The sequence below is a fragment of the Hylobates moloch genome, unplaced genomic scaffold (assembly GCF_009828535.3).
Source record: "Hylobates moloch isolate HMO894 unplaced genomic scaffold, HMol_V3 SCAFFOLD_9, whole genome shotgun sequence".
Classification (NCBI taxonomy): Eukaryota; Metazoa; Chordata; class Mammalia; order Primates; family Hylobatidae; genus Hylobates; species Hylobates moloch.
Genome location: NW_026652284.1, coordinates 84,595,817 through 84,619,781, shown reverse-complemented (window position 1 = coordinate 84,619,781; position 23,965 = coordinate 84,595,817). Strand labels below are relative to the sequence as shown.

The window sequence follows — 23,965 nt, the reverse complement described above, 5'->3', positions numbered from 1 at the left end:
AAGCTAAAAATTACTCATGGAATTTACAGATGGATTAAGCCCCTGGGGAGCTGGCTCACTGGATGCATAAGGAAATGTGAACTAATGAGGAAAAAAGAATTAAATTCATTAGTTATTGTTATCTATAATAGCTCCAAAGAAAGTAAGAGAGTGCTGAGTTGGGCCTTCAAACTAAACCAAGCTCAGATGTGAGACTGTTTGGATTCAGACTACTAGCCTCAAAGCTACCCACAAAAGGGAAAATTATGCCAGGGCACCAGAAAGCACCTCTGAGACGTGCAGTTTCCAAAAAGATAGTCAGTGTTGGGGAAAGGCAAAATCAAGTAATTATTGAAACCAGAGGGTATAATGTAAAGGGATAAGTTCAGTTTTGTAGATTGGTACCATCAGCTTCCTCAGAAACCTTTACTAAAATGGGTTGTGAGAATAACTAATTGAAGAGCAATGTCTTTGGTTTTAAATGCTGCAAAGTAGAAGAGCCTGTTTTGATTGACTCAGAACCCACAGCTCGCTAGTAAACAATCACAGATAAATATACATAATACAGGCACACAGGAGGTTATTCCCAAGAGAATAGCCAGCCTGGTTGACTAGATAAAAGCCACTAATATCTCTTTGCTTACCGAATACTTAAAGCCAGTAAGATCTGTTTACCCTGAGAAGGGAAACTGCTCAACTCAACTCCACTTATCAATGCCAAGTGGAGCACCTCAGATGAAGCAGATGATACGTTTCCCATGCAAACCGGCAGGGCGGGGCGGGGGGGGCAGGGGGGGCTCTGGCTTTATAATGGCAGGGGTATTAACTTAACCTTTTGGAAATATACTAACTAGTTTATCTGAGTTTACTTCCAGTAGGCTCCATTTCCCTATGGATGTGCCTCCTCACTCTTTGAAACTGAAATCAGAGAACCAAGTCATGCTGAGGACCAGCTGCAACCATAATGGGTTGGCCCTTTTGAGGTGCTACTGGCCAGCCACCCATCTGTCCTTAACCAGTGTTGAGACTTGGATTCACCAGACTTGAGTAAAACTGGTCCCTTTGGGATTTCTCCAGGAAAAACAGTCATGGTCTTGTGAACCTTCAGAGTGCCTTAAGTTAGCATTCAAAGCCCAGACAAAGACCCTAGATAAGAAATCATAAAGGGAACATGCAGCCTTCAGGAACATTCTCTTGGCTTCCCCAAGGGATCAACTCCATATTCTTAGGTGTTATTTAAATTTGGGTTTTCTATGTAATTTATTATCTTAGTCAATGTGGTTTAAAATGTTGCTCTAAAACCAAGATAAAAGTACCCCTGAGTGATTCCAATCACAGGGGCAACATTTCCAAGCCTCGTCATGATCCCACAACATCCCTCCTCAGCATGAAGCAGCCAGAAAGATCGATGACCAGATTCCCCATGAGTGAGGAACTGATCTATAGAAAAGGGGGACTGAAGTCATCCCAGTTGTCCCATAGAACTAACATTTACAGTTGTTTGAATAAACAGAAATTGACCCTCCCTAGCCTTAAAATTTGAAACTTACAGTTGTCTCATTTGAGTTCCTTCCTCAGGAAATCTACTCTCAGGCAAGAAACTAAAACTCACCTGGTCATTTCATCCGAACAACAATATTCCAGACCCCAGACCCCTCATATATCATGATTGCTTCCTTACCTCCACAAATTCCTGTCTTCCCACCTCCCTGCTTCCCTGCTATATACACCCTCCGTTTTTAGTCGGTCAGGGAGATGGCTTTGAGACTTTATCTCCCATTCTCCTTGGCTGCAGCACCTGATTAAAGCCCTCTTCCCTGTCAGTACTCATTGCCTCAGTGATTGGCATTCTGTGCAGCAAGCAACAGGACCTAGACTGAACCCTTGGCATTTTGTAACATCGAGATAGAGCCTCTATTAGATGGAGCTCCTAGGTAACTAGGATGGACACAGTGCCCCTGATGAACCACAATGAACATAAAGCATGAGTTACAAATAAGCAGCACTGCTTCAAGTCACTAAGGTGTTCATGTAGCTTAATATTGTAGCATAACCTAATCTATGTTTACTGATACAACATCTCAATTTGTTTCTTTCTCTGAAGCTCAAGTTCTACTTCTCCAGCTGCCGTCAACATTTCTATATGATTTTACTTACAGAAGTACAAGCTCAACATATCTCTTTCTATATTCATTGTTTTTCCTCCCTAACCCAGAAGCAAAAGTCTCTTCCTGATTTTTTTTATTTTGGTCAATGATACGAACACTCTTCTAAAAACATAAACTTCATTCAATCACTTACAGTCATGTGCTGCATAATGATGTTTTGGTCATGACAGACCACAAACACAACGGTGGTCCAATAAGATTATAATGGAGCATATGTAGGTGCCTGATATGTGGCACTTGATACTGGCATTGCAGACCATATATACATATATACACATATATACATATATATACATATATATATGATCTAGGTTTGTGTAAGTACACTCTGTGATGAGTGCAGTACTGCGAAATCGCCTAATGATGCATTTCTCAGAATGTATCTCCATTGTTAAGTGATGCATGACTATTTTACATTTTGTCCCCACTTTATTTGCAACTCTGCCTTATGGTTCCCACAGGTGCCTCCTTGATTCTAGCTTTGGTCCCTCAATTCTTGCACTATTATACCTCTTGAGTCATTTTGCTGCTTTTATTCTCTTCCCTTTTGTGATCAATTATCCTTCCTTTGTCATTAGCTATTCATGAATGTGATAAAAGTAAATATCTAGATTACATTATGCCTTTGCTCAAAACTCCAGTGTGTCTCCATCGTCTACTGAATAAACTCTCAATCCTTGATCTGGCATTTAAGACCCTGCATTCTTTCACCTCTAATCTCATCTCCCCTACTGCTTTGCGTGGATCTTACATGAGCACAACACCACATGGCCCACTATAAATGGGATATATCCTGTGATGGTTAATTTTATGTGTCAATGTGACTGGGACATAGGATGCCCAGATATCTGGTTAAACTTTTTTGTTTTTTCTTTTTTTGAGATGGAATCTTCCTCTGTAACCCAGGCTGGAGTGCAGTGGTGCAAGCTCCACTCACTGCAACCTCCAATTCCTGGGCTCAAGTGATTCTCCTGCCTCAGCCTCCCAAGTAGCTGGAATTACAGGCACACACCACCACACCCAGCTAATTTTTGTATTCTTAGTAGAAATGGGGTTTTACCATGTTGGCCAAGCTGGTCTTCAACTCCTGACCTCAAGTGATCCTCTTGCCTCTGCCTCCTAAAGTGCTGAGATTACAGGTGTGAGCCACCATGCCTGGCCTGGTTAAACATTATTTCTGGATGTATTTGTAAGGATGTTTCTGGAAGAGATTTGTTTCAGTTGCTGAACTGAGTAAAGTGAATTGCCTTCCCCAGTGTTAGGATCATTCAACCTTTGAGGGCTCTGAACAAAAAGTCAGAGGAAGATGAATTCTTTCTCTCTGCCTGACTACTTAAGCTAGGTCATTGGTCTTCTCTTGCTCTTAGATGGAGGATTACACCAACAGCTCCCCAGGTTCTCAAGCCTGCAGGCTTGGACTGGAATTTCCTTTACCAACATTCCTGGGTCTCCAGCTTGCACACAGCAGATTGTGGGACTTCTCTGCTTTCATAGTCATATGAGCCAATTCCCTATAAAAAATCATTCTCTCTATATAGAATGAGTATATACTCTGATATGGTTTGGCTGTGTCCCCACCCAAATCTCATCTTGAATTGAAGCTCCCATAATTCCCATATGTTGTGGGAGGGACCCACTGGGAGATAATTGAATCATGGGAGCAGTTTCCCCCATACTGTTCCTGTGGTAGTGAATAAGTCATGACATCTGGTGGTTTTATAAGGGGTTTCCGCTTTCACTTGACTCTCATTCTCTTTTTGCCTGCTGCTATGTAAGATATTTCTATGCTCTTCCTTTGTCTTCTGCCATGATTGTGAGACCTCCCCAGCGATGTGGAACTGTGAGTCCATTAAACCTCTTTCCTTTATAAATTACCCCATCTCGGGTATGTCTTTATTAGCAGCATAAGAACAGATGAATACATACTCTATTGGTTCTGTTTCACTGGAGAACCCTGACTAATACATACGCTGAGCTGATTTGCCTCAGTGCTCTTAGAATTAATTTTCTGTCTTTGAAATCCTTTTCTTCCCACATACTCATGTCAAAACCCAAGTTCACTTTTAAAACTCTGCTGAGATGCCACTTTCTTCATAGGAATGTCTCTGATCCCTCCAACCAAAAGTGACTCCCCTCTTCTGGGACCCCTAAGGCACCTGCTCTGCTCTATTTCTTGTTGTTGCAGTAATTTCTCCAGAAGTCTCATCTCCCCTACTGGACAGTGAGTTTTTTACATGAAGAATGAAGTTTTTTACATGAAGAATGCAATGGCTAACCTTCGTTGTTTTTCCATAAACATTAGTTGAGTGAAGAAGCACCAGGACATGACCTCAATTCACAGAAAAGTTGTGTGGCTAAGCAAAGATAATTCATGTGAGAGTTTCACATTTTGACAAAACAGAAGGCAATATCAAGGCTAGGTAATAATTAGCATTGTTGTTTTTTAGTTTTGCAACAAATAAAAAATGGTCCACCCTTGGGTTATGAAATTTCATTTTATTTGATTTAGAGATGTACTGCTGGTGATAATAAAACACCCAAATATTAGAAACATCTGTAATTCTCCATCATTAGCCTTTCCAGTATAGTATATTAGATAAATACAGCCAGACCCCAATTGTATACTTATGGCTTTTTATTGACAGCACCGTAAGTTCTGGAAACCCTCAAATCTCTCTGCTGTCGTTTCTTCCAGAGAAAGAAAATCATTATTAATGTAATGGCTTGTTTATGACCTTCTCTTTGCTCTTGGATATTATCTTCCAGCCCTACCCCTCTGTGTTAGTCAGGGCTCTCTAGAGGGACAGTACTAATAGGATATATGTATATATGAAAGGGAGTTTGTTGAGGAGAATTGACTCACACGATCACAAGGTGAAGTCCCACGATAGGCCGTCTGCAAGTTGAGGAGCAAGGAAGCCAGTGGTGGATCAGTCTGAGTTCCAAAATCTCAAAAATAGAGAAGCCGACAGTGCAGTCTTCAGTTTGTGGCCAAAGGCCTGAGAGCCCCTAGTAAACCACTGGTGTAAGTCCAAGAGTCCAAAAGCTGAAAGAGTCCAAAAGCTGAAGAACTGGGAGTCTGATATTCAAGGACAGGAAGCATCCAGCATGGGAGAAAGATGAAGACCAGAAGATTCAGCAAGTCTGCTATTTCCAACTTCTTCTGCCTGCTTTATTCTAGTCGCTATGGCAGCTGATAAGACGGTGCCCACCCAGATTGAGGGTAGGTCTGCCTTTCCCACCCCACTAACTCAAATGTTAATCTCCTTTGGCAACACCCTCACAGACACACCCAGCAACAATACTTTGCGTCCTTCAGTCCAATCAAGTTGACAGTCCATATTAACCATAACACCATTTAACTCTGGGAATATGGATGGCAGAATTTTGTAAAGTAGTAAGTTACCATGGAACTGGTGACTCTGTAAAGGCGGGAACCATAAACAGATGAACATTAACGTGAACTTACTCTGAGAATTCTCCACGCCAGTGGTTCTTAAAGTGGGTTCCCCAGATCAGCAGCATTAGTACCTTGTTGGAAATGCATATTCTGGGGCCTTTCCTCAGACCTACTGAATCAGAATGTCTGGCAATGGAGCCCAGACACTTATATTTTAACAAGGTTTTCTTGGAGATTCTGATGCACACTGAAGATTGAGAACTATTGCTTGATATCATCTCTTAAGTCCCAAAGTTAAGAGAACTAGAATAAATTCCTTTACCCAGTATGGTCAGAAAATGTCTCCAGACTTCCAGCTTCACACCTGTTCTTAATATTTATGCCACTTCCTGTACTCACACAGTGCTCAGATTTGATGAATGTATTCATGTCATGGTTTGACAAATTATCTGAATTATAGATGATGTTACAGTTTAGCTTCTCTCTTGGCTAAATAAACGAAGATTTACTCAAGCAAGCTAGCTTAAGGAAGGCAGGTGTTTATTGTGAGGAAGTACATGAAGTTATTAGGAGAATCTCTTGGAATACCTAAGAGAAGATCTAAAATAGGGCTGGACCTCACACAGTCCAGATTCAAGATGGGTCTAAACATCTTGGCAGAGTGTTAGTGATACATCATGGTTTTGATACAATTACACTTCATATGTCTGCTTCTTTCATCCTGCTATCAATTAGTTTCCTCTGTTTAATCACGTTTCTGATCCTCCATAATTTGGGGTTGTAGGGTTAATTATTTCAATGAAAGAAAGATTATGATAGGTTGAACTTATCTTTGAAGTGTCATGCTATTGGTCATTCATGTTGATAGTCAAATACTAAAACTTAGCAATTGATACATAAGAGGTATCAGCCAGTCGGAATGAAGAACCAACTTTTTAGAACAGGATGTCAATCAATTAGAATAGGCACTGACTACATAAACCTGGCATGGCTGTACCAATGCATACCTGCTAAATATTGGGCTGAAAAAATGGCTATGTACATTTGTCCCTTCAGAAGAGAGTATGAGCACAGCAGAAAGATTTGTATAGGCAGAAATTATGATTTTATTTTTGCTTAACATCACATCCACAAATTTCAACACAGTACATGGCACATAAGAGACACGCATTAAATGTTTAACAGGACATAATTTTGAAAAGTTATTGAAATATTTGCCAATATTTAAATAACACCAATAAACATATTTAAAATTCAAGCTTTAAATCAAATTTAATGTTATCCTTTCCTTGCAAATGGCCTTTCAGCCTCCTTATCTATTATTTTTGCCCTTACTTCTTCCTCACCAATATTCATTGTGGATCATTTTGACAATCTTCTAATTAATCTTCCTGTCTCTAGAATCTCTTTTTCTTTTCTTTTTTCTTTTTCTTTTTCTTTTTTTTCTTTGAGACGGAGTTACGCTCTTGTTGCCCAGGCTGGAGTGCAATGGGGAGCTCTCTGCTCACTGCACCCTCTGCCTCCTGGGTTCAACTGATTCTCCTGCCTCAGCCTCCCAAAAGGTGGGATTACAGGCACCCACCACCATGTCCAGCTAATTTTTTTTTTTTCTCTTTTTGTATTTTTGGTAGAGACGGGATTTCACCATGTTGGCCAGGCTGGTCTCGAACTCCTGACCTCAGGTGATCTATCCGCCTTGGCCTCCCACAGTGCTGGGATTACAGGCACGAGCCACTGCACCCGGCCTCCTTTTCTAATACAACTTCTGTCTCCAAAGCATCTCTCTAATACAAGACTTAAGTATCCCAGTTACTTATCCATTTTCCTGTTTAAGGATAAATTCATGAATAGGAAAAATATACTCACACATAGAAGCAATAAATGTAAAAACACAATAGTGGTTGCCTCTGGGGGTACAAGGAATAGACAAAGATTTAACCTAGAAGTATAATCTTTATATGTTTTAAAATTTAAAAATCAAAATAAAAAAATTAGACTTTATAAAACAGTCAAGAGTTGATGTTATTATGCTCCTGTTAGTAGCATTATCAAATGACAAGCCAGAGTGGAGACAGCTCAGTGAGTACTTCAGACATGCAGTTGTGACTCCAGAAAGACTAGGCCTTAGGAATGAGGGCCATGCTCTAAGTTCAAAACTAAAATAGACTTGCCCTAACAAAGAATGAAACAAATCTGACAGGACCAAAAGAACCCATAATTAACTTAATAGTATAATATGGGGTAAAAACACTCAACACAAAATTCTTTATCCATTAAAATTATACTTCAAAGGATGAAATAAAGGTATTTTCAGAACAACAAGCCTGTAGAATTTATTGCCAGCAGATCTGTATTATAAGAAATGCTTAAGAAAAATTTTCAGACTGAAAGGAAATGACACCATATGGAAACTTGGATCTACAGGAAAGAATGCGAGAACCAGAAAAAGTAAATGTTACTAGAAATACAAAGAAATGTTTTTTCTTTCTGTGAATTTTTTGAAGTATAACAAATTATTTAAAACAAAAATAATACATTGCATTATGGAATTTTATTACTTATGTAGACAAACTAAAGGACAACAATAGCAAAAAGGATAGGCAGAAGAAATAGAATTTTGCTGTTGTAAGGGTCTTACGTTTCATGTGAACTAGTAAAAATATTAACTCTAAATTGACAGTAATAATTTAAAGGTCCATCTTTTACTATATCTAGAAGCAACCATAAAAAATTAACACAAAGCAAATAGAGGAATGAAAATGGAATATAAAAAATATTAATTCAAAAGACAGGAAAAGAAGAAACAGATAAACAAAGCTAGATAAAATAACTTGGAAATAAATAACAAGAGGGTAGACTTACACCCAATCATATTATTAATTATATTAAATGTAAATGAATTAAACTTTCTATTTAAGAGGTGGAAACTATCAGACTAGATTAAAAAGCAAAAGGCAGCCATATAATCCTAAAGGAGACAGAGAAACAATTTTAAAAAACTAGCACAAATAGATGAAGAGTAAAAGGATGGAAACAGTAAGCGTAAGAAGGATGGTATAGGTATATCAACAGAAAATAAACTTCCAGACAGGGAATATTACCAGTAATAAAAGGGTACTGCATATAATGATAAAAAATTTAATTCAACAAGAAGATTGGCCGGGCACGGTGGCTCACGCCTGTAATCCCGGCAGGAGAAGGCTGAACCGGAGGCGACTTGCATGACCGAGATTGCCACTGCACTCACCTGGTGACGGAAACTCTCTCAAAGAAGGTATAGTAATCACATATCTTATGCAGTTAATAACAAAGGTTCAGGATACATGAAGAAAAAAACTGACAGAGCTAAAGGAAAAAGTAGACACACCCACAAACATAGTTACAGATTTTAATACTCTCTCACTAACTGACAGAATTAAACAGTCAGGATATGGAAGATTTTAACAACAATATTAATCAACTTGACCTAATTAATATTCATAGAACAATAACACTACACCCAACAACTGCAAAATATACATTCTTTTCAAGTACACTTGGAATATCAGCCAAAATAAACACTATGCTCAAAAGTAAAATAAGCCTCAACACTCAAAAGATCAAAATCTTAAAGAATTTGTTTTCTGGCCAAAACGGAATTACTTAGAAATCAGTAACAATAAGATAGCTAGAAAATGTCCAAATATTTGGATTAGTACATTTCTACGTAGCCCATGGATTTAAATAGCAATCAGAGGCATGACAAAACATTTCAGCTGAATGGTAATGAAAATAACAATGTTTGGTAGAAGCAATTAAAGCAGTGTTTGGAAGGAAATGTATAATTATAAAGATTATATGGGAAAGGAAGAATGATTTTAAAACAATGATCTAGGCTTCCATCTTAAGAAACTAGAAAAATAACAAATTAAATCCGAAGTAATTAGAGGTAAGAAATAATAACAGAAATCAATGAAATGGAAAAAATAGAGAAATATGACAAATCCCCAAATAGGTATGTTGAAAAGATGAACAAAATCGATAAACTCATAGTAAGATTGCTCAAGAAAGAGAGAAAATTACCAATATCAAAACTGAAAGAGAGGTTATCATTTCAGATTCTGCAGACATTAAAAGGATAATAACATTACACATACCTTTATAAGGAAAAATTTGGAAACATATAAAATTGACAAATTCCTTGAAAAATACAGCCCAAACTGACAGATACTCTATTAACCTTTTATTTACTGAACAAATTTAATTTATAGTCAAAGTGTTTCCACAAAGAAAACAAACTTCAAGTCTAGATGTTTTCACTGTTGACTTTTATCAAATATTTAAGAAAGAAATAGTATCAATATTAAACAAGTTGGTTCAGTAAATAGAGCAGGGAAACACTTGCCCACTAGTTTTTTCATAAGACCAACACATTAGAGGAAAAAAAATTGAAAACAAATATCTGTCATAAATGTAAGTGCAGAAATCCTTAACAAAATATCAAATTGAATCTAGCACTATAGAAAGAGCTAATACATGATAATCAAGTTGGCTTTCTTTACAAATTTTCAAATGTCTTAACACTGGAAAATCAATCAGTGTAATTCATTATATTAATAGAGTACAGGAGAAAAAAATACAATCATCTTAATAGAAGCAGAAAAAACATTTGACAACATTTAACATCTATTCATGATTTAAAAAAAAACCTCTCAACAAATTAAGAATAAGAGGCAACTTCCTCAACATGACAAAAGAGCATCATATTTAATGGTTAAATATTGAACCATTAATATTTTCCTCCTTAGACTGAAAGTCTTGTCCAGGACTTCCAGGTCCAGGAAATCTTTAAAGGTAGCTGCCCAATTGGCTGGTCCCTTTACTCTTCCCTCATCCCCTCTCTCTTTTTTCCTAGAATGTAGATGGCAGGAGCTGCAGTTACCATCTTGTAACCGGTAAGTAACTTTGAAGAAAAAATAAACTTCTATAATTTTAGGTTACTTTTACTGAGGACTCGGTTACCCATGGCTGAATGCAATGCCTGATTGATACGAAGAAACAACTTTGGTTGAGTCTTTATTATATGCTGGGCTGTCATTTCTTTTGTTATTTAAATTCTCAAAGGCCTTTGTAGTGGGCATTGTGCACCCCAATTTACAGATGAGTAAACAGTAGACAGAAAAGCTCACCTCCCCTGGGCAGCCTTCCTAAAGAAAATTAACCAATGCTTCTAAGATTCTGTCTAGCTGATCTTATCTAGCAACTGACACATCATATTTTAGGTATAGAAACATACAGTTTGGTCATATTTGGGTAGGCTATTTGAGGTCTGGAATGGCATCTTATTCACCATGTTATTGCTAGTGCTTGAACAGAATGTTTTAAAAATACAATTCAGGGAATAGACTGTCATGTACTATGTTATTCAGAATCGTCATTATCAAGAAGACCAACTGCGTACTAGAGTCAGGAGCACATGGCAATTGGTAAAGAGTTTCACCACCTAGACACCAAGGATTGAAAAGTTCTTGCATTACGCAGGTTCTTTCCAGGGCGACTGCTTGCTAGTGCCTACCCGTGTGTTCTTTGGATCCCTGGGGCCTATCCTGTGTTTTATGCCCCATGATCCTATTTCCTAGGTGCAAAATAGTGTGTTTGAAATACAGCTGATAAACCACTCTGCCCAACAGACAAGAAAAATATCCCTGACTGGGCAGACCAGTAATCTGATACTTCTCTAGTAAAAGAAGAGAAAGGAAAAATAATGGATACACGATCTTGCAGTGGATGATGGCAGCAACTGCAAGGTATTCCCATTGCCACACATCGTGTTCCAAAGGAAGACCTTTCCATGGCAACGTTGCTGTGGTCCCACTCTCTGTGAGTGTGGTTTGTCCATCCCCAAGTTTGTTCGGCCCTAGGTTTTAAGTGTCCTCTTAAAGCCATGACCCCTCTCCTTGACCCTTTCAAGGCACACTCAGCTCTTCAGGAAGACCCTGGAAGTAATTATGTAATTAAATGAAGTCTCCATATGTTTGTTTCTGTTTCCATTTTGCTTCTGGTTCTCACTCACATTCACCTACTCTCCTGCCTCACTCTGAGCTAGGTCTGAGAAAACAAGGATTACAATTCTAGACAGGGAAAAGCAGACCAAATTCCAGTTAAGGGGTAGATGGTTTTGAGACATTTTCTTCCCTGGTTCCTTCTTTTTCTATACTCTTCTTCCCTCTCCCTTTTCCTGCCCTCATTTCCTTTTTTCTTCTATGAAAAACAGGGACAGGGTTTGAGGTTCAGTGTTGAATGAAGAGCCCACAATGTTTATACCTGAGGACCAAAATGGGATTCGTCGTGACGATAGGAAAGATGTAAGACAGAAAAGATGTGCTTATGAGTATCTAGAGGTGGCTATTGAAAGAAGGCCAGTCCTTTTAGAAGGACAATGATTCCTGGATATTTTTAACAGCCTGCCTCCTAGTGGATTGGAAGACTGTGGCTCTGTTTGTGGAACCCTATCACTTCTCCTCTCTGAGAAAGTCTCGCAGATCTAGGTTTCTGGTTTTGTGAGTTTGGGATTTTTCCCCTAACCAGGCTTGTATCTACAAGTTGACTGAATTGTCAACTTCAAGTGCGCAGCACTCATCGCATCTCAGGACACTCAGGATGCCCCTCCCCCCACCACCAAAGTTTTAGGATTTTTTGTTAGTTTTTTAATTTGTCACAAACAACTTGTATAAGCTCCATAGATGTTAGCACATGAAGTTTTATAACAAATCAAGAATATCCCAGACAACGTGTCTCTTTCCCCACAGCTTCAATATTTCTCCAGCGAGAGCATAAGTTTTGCCAAGGAAGCTCATGACTATTCATCAGACACAGGTCCCTGCCCTTCATCACTACCCAGACAGGGACCGAGTTGTCACAGGGTCAGGGTCTGGATAACCCCAACGTATTGCCAGAGTTCCACTGTAGTCTGCAGGGGCTCTGCAGTCCTTGGGTGACTGTGAGCCCACCCAAGAAGCCTGCTGTCCCCAGCAGCCCACCAGCCAGACCTATGACACAGGGAGCCCAGCCTTTGGAGGTCAGAACTAGAGAAGAGCCTGACCTAGTTCTTGCTTAGGAAATAACCAGAGAAACTGTGTGATAAGGAATGTGAGGATCCACCCAGGAGGATTCTGAGGTCGCCATTCTCCTATGTAGTGCGACCTTCCAGGGGCTGAGGCGTCCTCTGCCGTCCCTGACTCTCCAGGACCCTGAGAGCCAGCCCAAGGGTGTGAAACTCTGCTGGGGCATTTTTAAAGCTCCATCTTTTGGATGACTGCTGGACTTGTCTGCCCAGCTGCTCCTTTCTGAGAAGGCCTGGAGCCGCCTTGCAGTGTGGGATTCCTCACTGGGGTCTGTCTTTTAAGTAGTCGTGGGCAGTGGACTGCTGAGCCTGTGGGGGGTTCCTTCCTCTCCAGGGAAGGTCTGCTATGAGAGGGCTCAGCAGAGTCATCTCCAAATCCAGCAGGGGATGCCCCAGCTTGGTCCCCAGTGTTCAGAGGGAACTCTTTGCTTCCCTTAGAAGACTTGTGCCTCAGATGAGACAGTCCAGCAAAGAATGAAATGGTTTTCAAGACATTCTAATCAATTACTTATGCTAATAATTGGCATTTTGAACACTAATTTTACAGCACTTATAGTACCATGTATTCTATACACAGAATCTCATTTAACCCCCTTACCAGCCCAGTGAATTGGGTAGTTTTATGATTTCCATTTTGCAGATGGGGGTAGTGAGGCTGAAAGAATATAAATGACATTGTCAGGGCTGAATAGCCAGTAAGTGTCAGTCCAGGAACAAGCCAATAGAATATAATTCTTAAAGAAATAAAAACAAAATTATAGTTTGTGATGTAGAAATTTGTCACTCACACACTTGGGAATAAGTCACTATTTCATTTTATAGTCATGACAATGAGGAAAATGGATGCTGGTTGTTATCAGACACGTGTCCTGGAATTTTTAATTGATATGTGAAAAAATTTAGAGGATGTAAGGATGATTCCTTGCCAGGAGTGGTAATAGCCAAAGATGCATGGAAAAATCTAGAAAAAAATAAAATTATTATTCTAAAATTCCAATGAGAAAGAAAGGGAAAAAGTAGGTATGTATAAATATTTGCCTATATAAAACGAATATATAAACAAATATATAAACAAAACCAAAGCCAAAGCCAGTCTAATTACAGACAGGCACCACTGCTGAACTCAGATTTTAACAAATAAATATAAAAGGAGGAGGCTGGACCCATAATGAGGACAAATAGAACCAGGGCATGAGCCTGAAAGAAGAGTGGCCGGAAGCAGAGGGTTAGAATTCAGAATGGCTGAAAATATGCTGAAGGTGATAAAAATGTCCCTTTTATTTCCTTTGGGTCCAAGGAGTTGTCAAGGAAGGGGCAGATCCCTTCTACTACTCAAAGATAATGAAGGGAAAAATGCTGAAGTATTTCAGTTCTGTCTTGCTTCTCTTGCGTGCAACTAGAATAGTCTTTAACTGGAAACAAAATAGGAGTTGAGGCTCATGATAAGAAAAAGAGCTGCCATTTGTGGGTGCCCATTTTATGCCAAGTCCATATACATGTTCTAGTCAAGTCCCAACAGTAACTCAGAAAAGTTGCCATATAACCAGCAACCTCCTTCTCCCTCCCCACCGTGCCCTGCGTGACATGCTTTCTGTTGGCACCTAGATTACTCTATGAGGAAAACATATCTGTATTTCTGCAAATCACTTGAGAAGGCCATAATGAATTCTCTGTGGATAAAGTGGGGAACTGTGTGGTGGACTATGGTCAAGTGAAGTGGCCCTACAATTGACTGACCCACTCAATTTATTGTCAGAAGACCCACGTTTCATCTGGATATGGCCCTTCTCAGATGGGGGACTTTGGTCACATTATTTAAACTATATGAACTATAGTTTTCTTATCTGCAAAATAAAGTTGATGTTACTATTCACTTCATAAAGTAGTCATAAGGATTAATCTAGATCAGGGTCCCCAGCCTCTGGGGCATGGACCAGTACAGGCCCATAGCCTGTTAGGAGCTGGGCTGCACACTGGGAGGTGAGGAGTGGACTAGTGAGGGAAGATTCATCTGTATTTATAGCCGCTCCCCATCGTTCTTATTGCTGCCTGAGCCTCGCCTCCTGTCAGAGCAGCAGTGGCATCAGATTCTCATAGGAGTGCAAAGCCTATTGTGAACTGCACATGTGAAGGATATTGGTTGCGTGCTCCTTAGACTCTAATGCCTGATAATCTGTCACTGTCATCACCCCGATGGGACCGTCTAGTTGCAGGAAAACAAGCTGAGGGCTCCCACTGATTCTACATTATGGTGAGTTGTATAATTATTTCATTATATATTACAATGTAATAATAATAGAAATAAAATGCACAATAAACATAATATGCTTGAATCATCCTGGAACCATCCCCCAACCACACCAGTCTGTGGAAAAATTGTCTTCTGAAACCAGTTCCTGGTGCCAAAAAGGGTGGGCACTGCTGATTTGGATCACATGTATTAAAGTCATTTTGTAGACTATAATGTGTTAGATGACAATAACTACTATTGATATCAATTAATGTATTACCAGAAAAGAGTTATAAAACTTTGATCTTGGCCCTATTTCAGTTAACATTTTATCAAAGATGTGAATCAAGATAGAGGAAACATCCTTATCAGAGCTGCGCGTGACACAGAGCTGGCAGTGAAAGCTGACATGTTTTATAAATCTTAAGCTTTCAGCAAAATTTAGAGTGAATGCAGGTTTAGGGCAGTTGTAATGATTTTGATAGGCTGGAATATTGGAGAAAACCAATAAGAAAAAAATTTAGCAAGAAAACTTTTATATCTGTGCTTGGCTAAAAATGAAATTCCACAAGGACGGGTAAGAAAGCAATTCACATTGAGGATCTGAGAGATTCGTTTGACCACCAGCCTAGTCTGAAAGGGCTATATGTGAGGTAGCTGCAGAAAACGGCAACAGAATCACAGGTTGTGTTTACAAAGCAGAGTCCATAGTACTCTTCTTGAGCCAGTAGTCATCTGGAGTCATTTGCTTAAGCAAATGGAGAGGGTATATTTAGAGGACAGATAAGATGATGAGGTTTCTAGTAAGTGACAAGTGGTTGAAGGCATTAGAAGTGCCTGGAAGAGAAAAAAAACTAATGGTAGTAAAACTAATAGTAATAATGACAATCAGCACCACCACAGAAATAGCTAATACTTCTTGAGTAATTGTATGTCTGGTATTGTGCTAGTCCCTTGTCTATGTTACATTGTTTAATCTTCTCAACAATCTTGTGAGTCAGGTACTGTTATTATCTCTGCTTCCCCATTTAATAGATAAGAAAACAGACACGATAAGTGGCTTATTCAAGGTTATATAGCTATTACATAGTTATTATACAGCAAATGAGAAAGCAATATTTGAACTCAGGCATTCTTATTTAGAACAGGATATTTTAGCCAACATGCTATTCTGCTTTCTAAGAGTTGGGGATAATAAGATAGCTTACTTAAATATTTGAAGGATGATCTATGGAAGAGCGATCAGCCATTTGCTATACATTTCTACAAGGTAGTGCTATCCCAGGAAGTATAAAATACTGGAAGGAGATTTAGACCAGGTGTTAAGGAATACAATTTAGGCTAAATGTTATGGAACGAAATGGATTGCAGCATTATTTCTCCATCCACTTGTCAAGCAGAGGCTTAATGGCCACCCCTTAGGGTTTCCCTTCAAGCTAAGAGGTTGCCCTAGGTGAACCCAATGACTCCTTCGAGATTCTAGTTTCATTAGAATCATCTTTGGCCAAATATATTAATTAGGACTCATGACCTCAAGCAGCAGGAACTCAACTAATTACAGCTAGACTGTGTGAGCTTTCTTGGAAGAGCAGGGATGCCGCTGATCCTCAGTCGTAATGGAACAAGGAGTGTGGAATCTGTAGGACTCTCTCTCCAATTCTTGCCTTCACTTGGTTTTGTTGACTTTCTTAGCATAAACCAACTTTAATCAGATATCAGAAAACACTGTCACTGGAAGGAAGCTCCTGACTTTTCCCCCACAATGGGATAGTTTTTGTCACTGGAGATGGACTGCCTCTTCGGTATCAAGGCAAAACAAAATAAAACAAAAAAATAACAAATCTTCATAGGCAAGGTAAAGATTGGCCCAGTTTAAGAGTCTGCACCCTCTATACTACCATCACATGGGGTCAGGGGAATGGCAGGTCTCAGAGGAAAAATCTGGATGGACTAGAAAAGAAAGCTTATACTAAGCAATAGAGTCCCCTGCCCCAAGGCAGGTTGACAGGAAGCTGGTACTCAAAAGGCATTAAGGACACGACAGGTTTAAAGTTTTTTCGATGTAACCATATACGAACTATGAACATAAATTTCAGGACTCAGGAATCTTCCATGTTTATGACAATAATCTTTTCTTTTATTTATTTATTTTTTTTGAGACACAGTCTTGCTCTGTCACCCAGGCTGGAGTGCGGGGGCGTGATCACAGCTCGCTGCACCCTCAGCCTCCAGGATTCAAGTGATTCTCATGCCTCAACCTCCCACAGGTGCCTGCCACCATGCCTGGCTAATTTTTGTATTTTTGGTAGAGATGGGGTTTCTCCATGTTTCCAGGCTGGTCTCAAACTCCTGGCCTCAAGTGATCTGCCCGGCTCGGCCTCCCAACGTGCTGAGATTACAGGTGTGAGCCACTGTGCCCAGCTGACAATAATCTATCTGAGAATATTTGAGACAGACATTCACTGTTAATGCTGTGTATCTAGCACCTGTAATGTGCTCGGCATTGAGCTAGGTGCTGTGCTGGGTATGGAATTGCAGGCTTTGATTCCTATGTTCAAAGGCTGAACCATTTACTGGGATTAAGGACTAAGTATCATTCTGAGAACCATTTCAAATATAATGAAACCGAAGATTAGACCTTATCAATTATCTCATTTAGAAATAGATTTCACATCAAATTTAAATCAAAACTAGCTTCCCAGTAAAACTCTCAGTGCTTTAGAAATAGCCCCAAATGCAGGGATCTACAGATGCATTCATTCAACTCATTCACTTCTTATGTGCTCATCACTGTTTTAGACACTATAATACAAGTGGTAATGATTCCCTTTCCTCAAATTTCTTGCCGTTGTTCTCTCTGCCTGACATAGTCTTCATCTCACTCTTGCTTCCCATTGCCATTATCTCCATTTAACTCCTGTTCATTTTTTTAATAAGCTTTCCCTAAATGTCTAAACTGGGTTGAAACACTTTGCTGTATCCTCCTGTAGCATTTTGGGGGCTTCACTTAAGGAAAGTTATCACACTTGGAATTGTTTACCCAAAGTATCTTCTTTAGAAGAATGAAAGCCCCATGAGGACAGGGCTACTGTTTGTTTTGTTCACTACTATGCCTGAAATAGTGCCTCAAAAAAAGCAAGAACTAAATAAACCTTCATTGGACAGATATTTATTGAGCAGCTATGCGTCAAACATTGTTTTTGATACTGAAGATACAGTCTCTGTCCTGAAGGAGCTTATGTTTTAGTTAAAGTGTTGATTTAATGATAGATGAGAATCTACCTCAAACTCCATATTTTCCAGGTGAGGAAATGAAATCCTGGAGATTAAGTGACCTGAGTCAGGGCATATGGAAGATGTGAGTGGCACAGATTTGTTGTTTGTTCACTTAAAAAAATTCTCTCTTGCAAAGTATTTCTCAATACACATTTCACAATCCAGAGGTGGATGTGTGAACTCCTGTTTCTTCAGTGCATAAATGCCCACAGAACACTGAGGGCATCATGAGCTGAGAGAGTTGAGACAAACACATTGAGCACATGATTTTTACGTGCACAGAATGTCAAGGGTTGCATCAGTAGTAGGCAGACAGCTTTGGTGATCTCTTGCCTAATTCTATCCTACCCACTACAAGACCATCATATCCTTTATTGTTGCCTATGGAGCCTTGGCATCTGGGGTCCCTGGGAAAGTGAAGGTGTTGGTGTCAATGGCAGCTGTGTTGTTAGGGTTTAGTCAGGAGCTGCCGAAAGAGCTCATTTGTGAGCTGGGAGTTACAAGAAGGGACTCGCATGGATCATTATTGAGAAAAGGGCTTTTCAGGAGAGGGCACATAAGAAAGGGAAGGGAATTTTTATAATAGGAATGTATGAATAACAAAGAAACAATTCACCAGAGTAGGCGGTATATATAAAAATACGGGATAGGTATGGGGAAATGGACTGGAGGTGAATCTTTGGAAATGGAGGAAATTGTTGTTTCCAAGAATAGAGAGACAGCTAGACTTAGATTTCAGTTCAATTACTAAATAAATATGAATCCAAACTAGCTCTTAAATCTTGAACCTGAAGCAGACTCCCATGAGAACTCCACAGAGTTTCCTTCTCCCAGTTGAGGAATTGCCCCAGAAGGATATGGAGAACTCCTCCCACCCATTCATATCCACACGTAGAAGCCAGTCTCTGGACAGAAGCACACCCTCCACTCCCCACAAAGCAAAACTGACACTTTAGCAGAAACACATATGCTGCATAAAGCCAGTTATGCCTTCGCCATCTTCACCCAGGGGCTAGCAGAGCCTGTGCTTGAGTATTTGTGACTATGCTGTCAGTGAAGGCCATGACTAAATTAAAAATTTCACTCATAAAATCTGTGAGTTGCTGAGTCATTTAATCAGAAAGCAACTCAATCCAAAATAATAACATTTTAAAAAACAGCAACTTTTAATAGTGTGAGCAGAAATCCTTTGGCGTTTTAAAGAAATGCTCTACTGAGGGCTGCTAAGAAGACCAGCAGTCCACTTATGTTATTGAGAAGTAGGAGACGGTGATTTCATTCTTTAAATGATACATGAGTTCAGGGAATGAGCTGCAGCAGGCTCAGGGCTGTGTAGGGAGGAAAGTCAGAGAAAGCACTGCAGACGTCTGTAAAGAAAATGTTTTATTTAAAGTGTTAAATACCATCACCAGAATGAATTTGAATTACATTAGTTGGTGTTCATTACAGGACTAATCTGCCCTTTTTTCCCAACTGGAATTCCCTTTACTTTTCAAACATACTATGCATAGGGCAACAATGGTCACTGGCATAGTGCTAGTTACATGACTAAACCACAAGTCGAGGTGCAGATGTGAAAATTAAAAAAAAAAAATCACCAACTTTTAAATAAATACTGCATAATGACAAGTATGTACAAATATTCCATAGTCACGTCCTTCTTATTAAAATTAGAAATAATTTGTATAGGAATATGCACAAAAGATTATGTGACTGCATCTTAGTATCAGGAAAATCATAAACTTTTATTCTAAGGGATAGTATAGACACTATAGGTCTATTAAATCAATTGTTGCTGGTACACAGGTGTCTAAATTATTTTAATAAAGTTTTATTCATTCTTTTAACAACTTTACCTGGGTCCATCAGAATGTCAAGACACAGTCTTGGTGTATTTCATATTGCACCACATAAAGAGAAGGCATTTTTAGTGATACTTATTTTAACTTTTGCACCGTATCAAGCATGATAGTTTTTAATGGTCAGCACTGAGCTAAAAAAAATATTTGTGCGTGGCCTTAAACAAATGAGATGTGGATTTCAAAAATTAATGCAAAAAATTAAAATCAAGCTATAATAATGTGTTATCAAAATGTACATAAAGAACCATGGGGGGTTTATTACAATAACCAGTGACTTTTCCTCTAAATAGGGGAACTTAGGAGAAATTTGACCTTGTAGCACCACCCAATGGTAATAATTGTCTGTAAAATCAAAGGCAGGGGTTTTGACTTTAGGAGATTTTCACATAGAGTTTTGGTGATGGCATCAAATAACTATTAATAGGCATAATGACGTTCTTCGGGTCACCTAAAAATTGGAGCTTTAAAATTGTTGCAAATTTATGTTTACTGTATTTCTTTAGAAATATAATTTGTGAAAAATTGAATTTTACTACAGAAAAATGAATTAAACAGCCCTGTGTTTCAGGGTTCCCAATTTTTAGCAGTGCTTCTATTCACGTAGTAAATGGAAACTGACTAAAGAAATTGCTTTAACTGATTAAAAAACAAACAAAACCTAAGACCTTCTACAAATAATACCTTAACCCCTGTATGAATAATGCTGGTGCTAAAAACAAATTTATTGGACATCACAATGGCAACATGATTTTAGAATTTTCCTGTAAACTGAATTTTAAAGGTGAAAAAAATTACCATGCACTGTACAATAAACTGCAAAAGTTCAAATATCTTCTTTGTCAAATACTTGCTGACTTACTTTAATGTACTCCCAAGTCATGTTGCAAAATCCTTTTCAACATGCTTGAAATAAAGAAAGCTCTTAAAGTTATTTTTCCCTTGAGAAATTCGCAAATTCAGAGGCATCTGCAGCTCTGAATCAAACATGGGGTATAAGAGAGGATCAGATCAAAACTTGTAATTTTCTAGTATAAGGTTCACTCTGGCAGGGAGAAAGAAAAGATTAAAAGAGGGAGAAGAGGAAAAGTGAGAGAAGGAGAAAGATGTGAAAAATTTGCACATATTGAACTTCATAAGATTTGTATATTTAACATGGAAATAAATTGAATATATTATACTTATTTGTCACATAAAGAGAATTTTAAGTATCTTCTAGAAAGTATTTCCATTTGTAATGTCTGCCAAAACACAGACTATGATTAAAGAATAAACATGGTGTATCTTTGTTCACCCTGTTGCATTCTCTCTCCTTTTTAAAACCATGCACTAGTGAAATTTATTTTTAAAAATATAAATTGTTGAAAATGGCTGATTTTTAATCTTTTTTTTTGCAAGTTGCAGCCCCAAGAAAATAATTTAAGTATTCAGCTAATCTGTGTCCATGCAAAAAAAGTTTCTTTAATTTCATTCAGTACAGTGTAGCCACAGAATTTTGTTTTTCAGAGTCCAACACATCTTGGCATTAGTAAATGACGTGCCCATGGAGCTACAGAGTCTGCCACTCTTCCTGCTGGACTGACTGCTCTGATCCCCGGCCAGAGGAGGGCTGATGATTGTTCCTGACCACTTCTTTGGTCTCCTGCTTTTCACCTGATGCTTCCTAGGATTTCACTCCTCACCTGTAACACCGCTTCATGGCTGTATAGCTCCATTTCTGTGGCATATCAGGACTTTGGGGTTAGATAAATGAAGAAAAAGGAACGATAAAAATATAAAGGTGCCATTGAAAAGGGCTTCTGTTGCATGAAACTGACTGATTCTTTGAGATTAATCCATGGCTTCAGATTGGACCAGAACTCCAGTGTCATTGAATTCCAAACTTGATAGTTCTTCACAGCTCTGCTCTTTCACCTGAGGGCCTTCTTTAGGGCACAATGTGTGCAACTTCCTCTGAGAACACAGGATCGCTTTGTATCCCTAGAAACAGGCTCAGAAGACACAACATTAAGCATGCAGTGTTACCAGGGTTTGCAACCTGTGATTTTTTTTTTTTTTTTTTTTTTTTTTTTTGTAACGCTGGTTGCTGCGACAACAGTTTTTTACAGCTGCTATGAACGAGAGTAAGAAGGTCCAGTTGAACTTTCCAGAGATGATTGGGAAGCTCTTCTTGTCAGAGGGGCCAAGGTTGGATCTACTAGAGAGGAAGGAGGGAAAAGTTTGAACCATCCGATCACCATATTGGATAGTTCTAGCTCATCTAAAAGTATCTGGGCCACTCCCATAAAAGATTTGTGATCCATGCGGCCATAATCTCCCCAGACGATGATCTGTTGGCAAAAGAAAAAGTAGAGTGATGTCAGTGTAACTGTGTACAGAGAAAAACTTGTAAAATATATTACAATACTAAAGTACATTCAGTTAATTTTCTGACATCAAAGATCAAGTTAAAATCTGTATAATAGAATAGTTGTCTTTAACTAGCAGAATCTAAAGGTACACTGGGGAAATTGTACTGAAGCATTAAGGTATTAAGAAATCCAGAGAGACTGGAATTTATGTGTGGTGGGGATTTGCATGTCTGTAAATCACTTTAAAGAAAATGACAGCGTATATTGCTTTATAGCACTAGCCACTGCTTTGAAAAGTTTCCAAAGAATTTCAGTTGTGAGGAACTGAATAAATAAATAAAATAAAACAAATAAATAAATAAACAAATAAAAGAATACAACAGAAAAGATTTGGGGTATAATGTCTGACTCCATGAAAAATACTTTCTTAGGTAAGGGATAAACAATTAAGTAGATACCTGCAAAACTTTTCCTTGTGGACTCTCTTCGAAAGATAATAGCTGCTGGTAAAGGGGTTCCAGCGTTTTTCTTGCCACTTTTGTTTTCTTTTTGGCTATGCAGACTCCGTTATCTAATAGATACACCTTTACATATGGTGCTTGGGAAAGAAAACACAGAGGAGAATAAGCAATCAACTATGGGCATGAAATGGCCAACTCACGGTGACATTTACCAGTTTAATCTTTGGCTGAAAGAGCTAGCAATCATGCCACTGGCCTAGCCGCATTCTGTCAAAATCATTAGATAAACAGTGGATAACTGTGTCTTTCAGAGAGTTTCAGGGGATGCTGACATAGCCTCTGAGTGTATTATTATTTTTTTCATCAACTGGTTATATAGGTTTACACACTGCATTAAATAAGGTGAAATGCTTCCAGTCCTGAGAGATGTCCTACTCAGTCTTTAATTTATCAATACTTAAATCTACTTAACATGCTTGAAGCTATATTGTTTCATTCACTCATCCCCACAAATAGTGATTATCACTCAAAAGCAGTTATTTATTGGTGGTGGTGTGGGTATAACAGTAGTGGAATTTCATGTGATATCGATCAAATTAGCTAAGAGGCAACTAATTAGAAAATATATGGCTTAAAATTTATCCAACAGACACTTCATAAAAACCATTTTCATGCATGTACAAATCATGATTTTTATAGCAGAATGAGTTGACTAGCTCTAAGACATATATAACCACAACTGTCTTAATCACTAGTGCAAGGTTATAGAACAGATTACATATTATAATTAAAAATTTCTGCAAGGATAGAAAAGAGTCAAAGTTACAAGTCAATCAGTAGAGATGCTGAAGCTAGAAATAGAAAATTGAGAGTCAAAATTATAAGTCAATCAGTAGAGATGCTGAGGCTAGAAATCAAGTTTCAGAATCCTCAGGAATTGTTTTATACATCTTATCAAACAATCTCTACATGATGTATTTGGAGCACTGTGGCACCTTCCATGCCTTCAAGCACCTTAGATTAAAATGACATTTCAGTTTGAAATATGTAGCATAAGAAGTTATAATAGTGCCTCTCTTTCCTCAGATTATAGGAAGTAAAAGTCTTATAATTAGAATATCCAGCATACATAGCTTATG

At 38.6% G+C, this 23,965-nt stretch overlaps 1 protein-coding gene across 49 annotated transcripts in view; it reads right to left on the bottom strand.

Moving 5' to 3' along the window:
* Positions 1 to 16,345: 16,345 nt before the first annotated feature.
* RIMS2 (regulating synaptic membrane exocytosis 2) overlaps positions 16,346 to 23,965 on the bottom strand; it is a 748,462-nt gene continuing 740,842 nt past the window's right edge. For all 49 annotated transcript variants that reach the window (XM_058443874.1, XM_058443866.1, XM_032760193.2 and 46 more), the window contains 2 exons: positions 22,824 to 22,963; positions 16,346 to 22,344 (listed from right to left, as the gene is read on the bottom strand). In XM_058443874.1, coding sequence (XP_058299857.1) covers positions 22,126 to 22,344; positions 22,824 to 22,963 — 359 coding nt within the window. In that variant the 3' untranslated portion in view covers positions 16,346 to 22,125. The remainder of the gene's footprint in view (positions 22,345 to 22,823; positions 22,964 to 23,965) is intronic.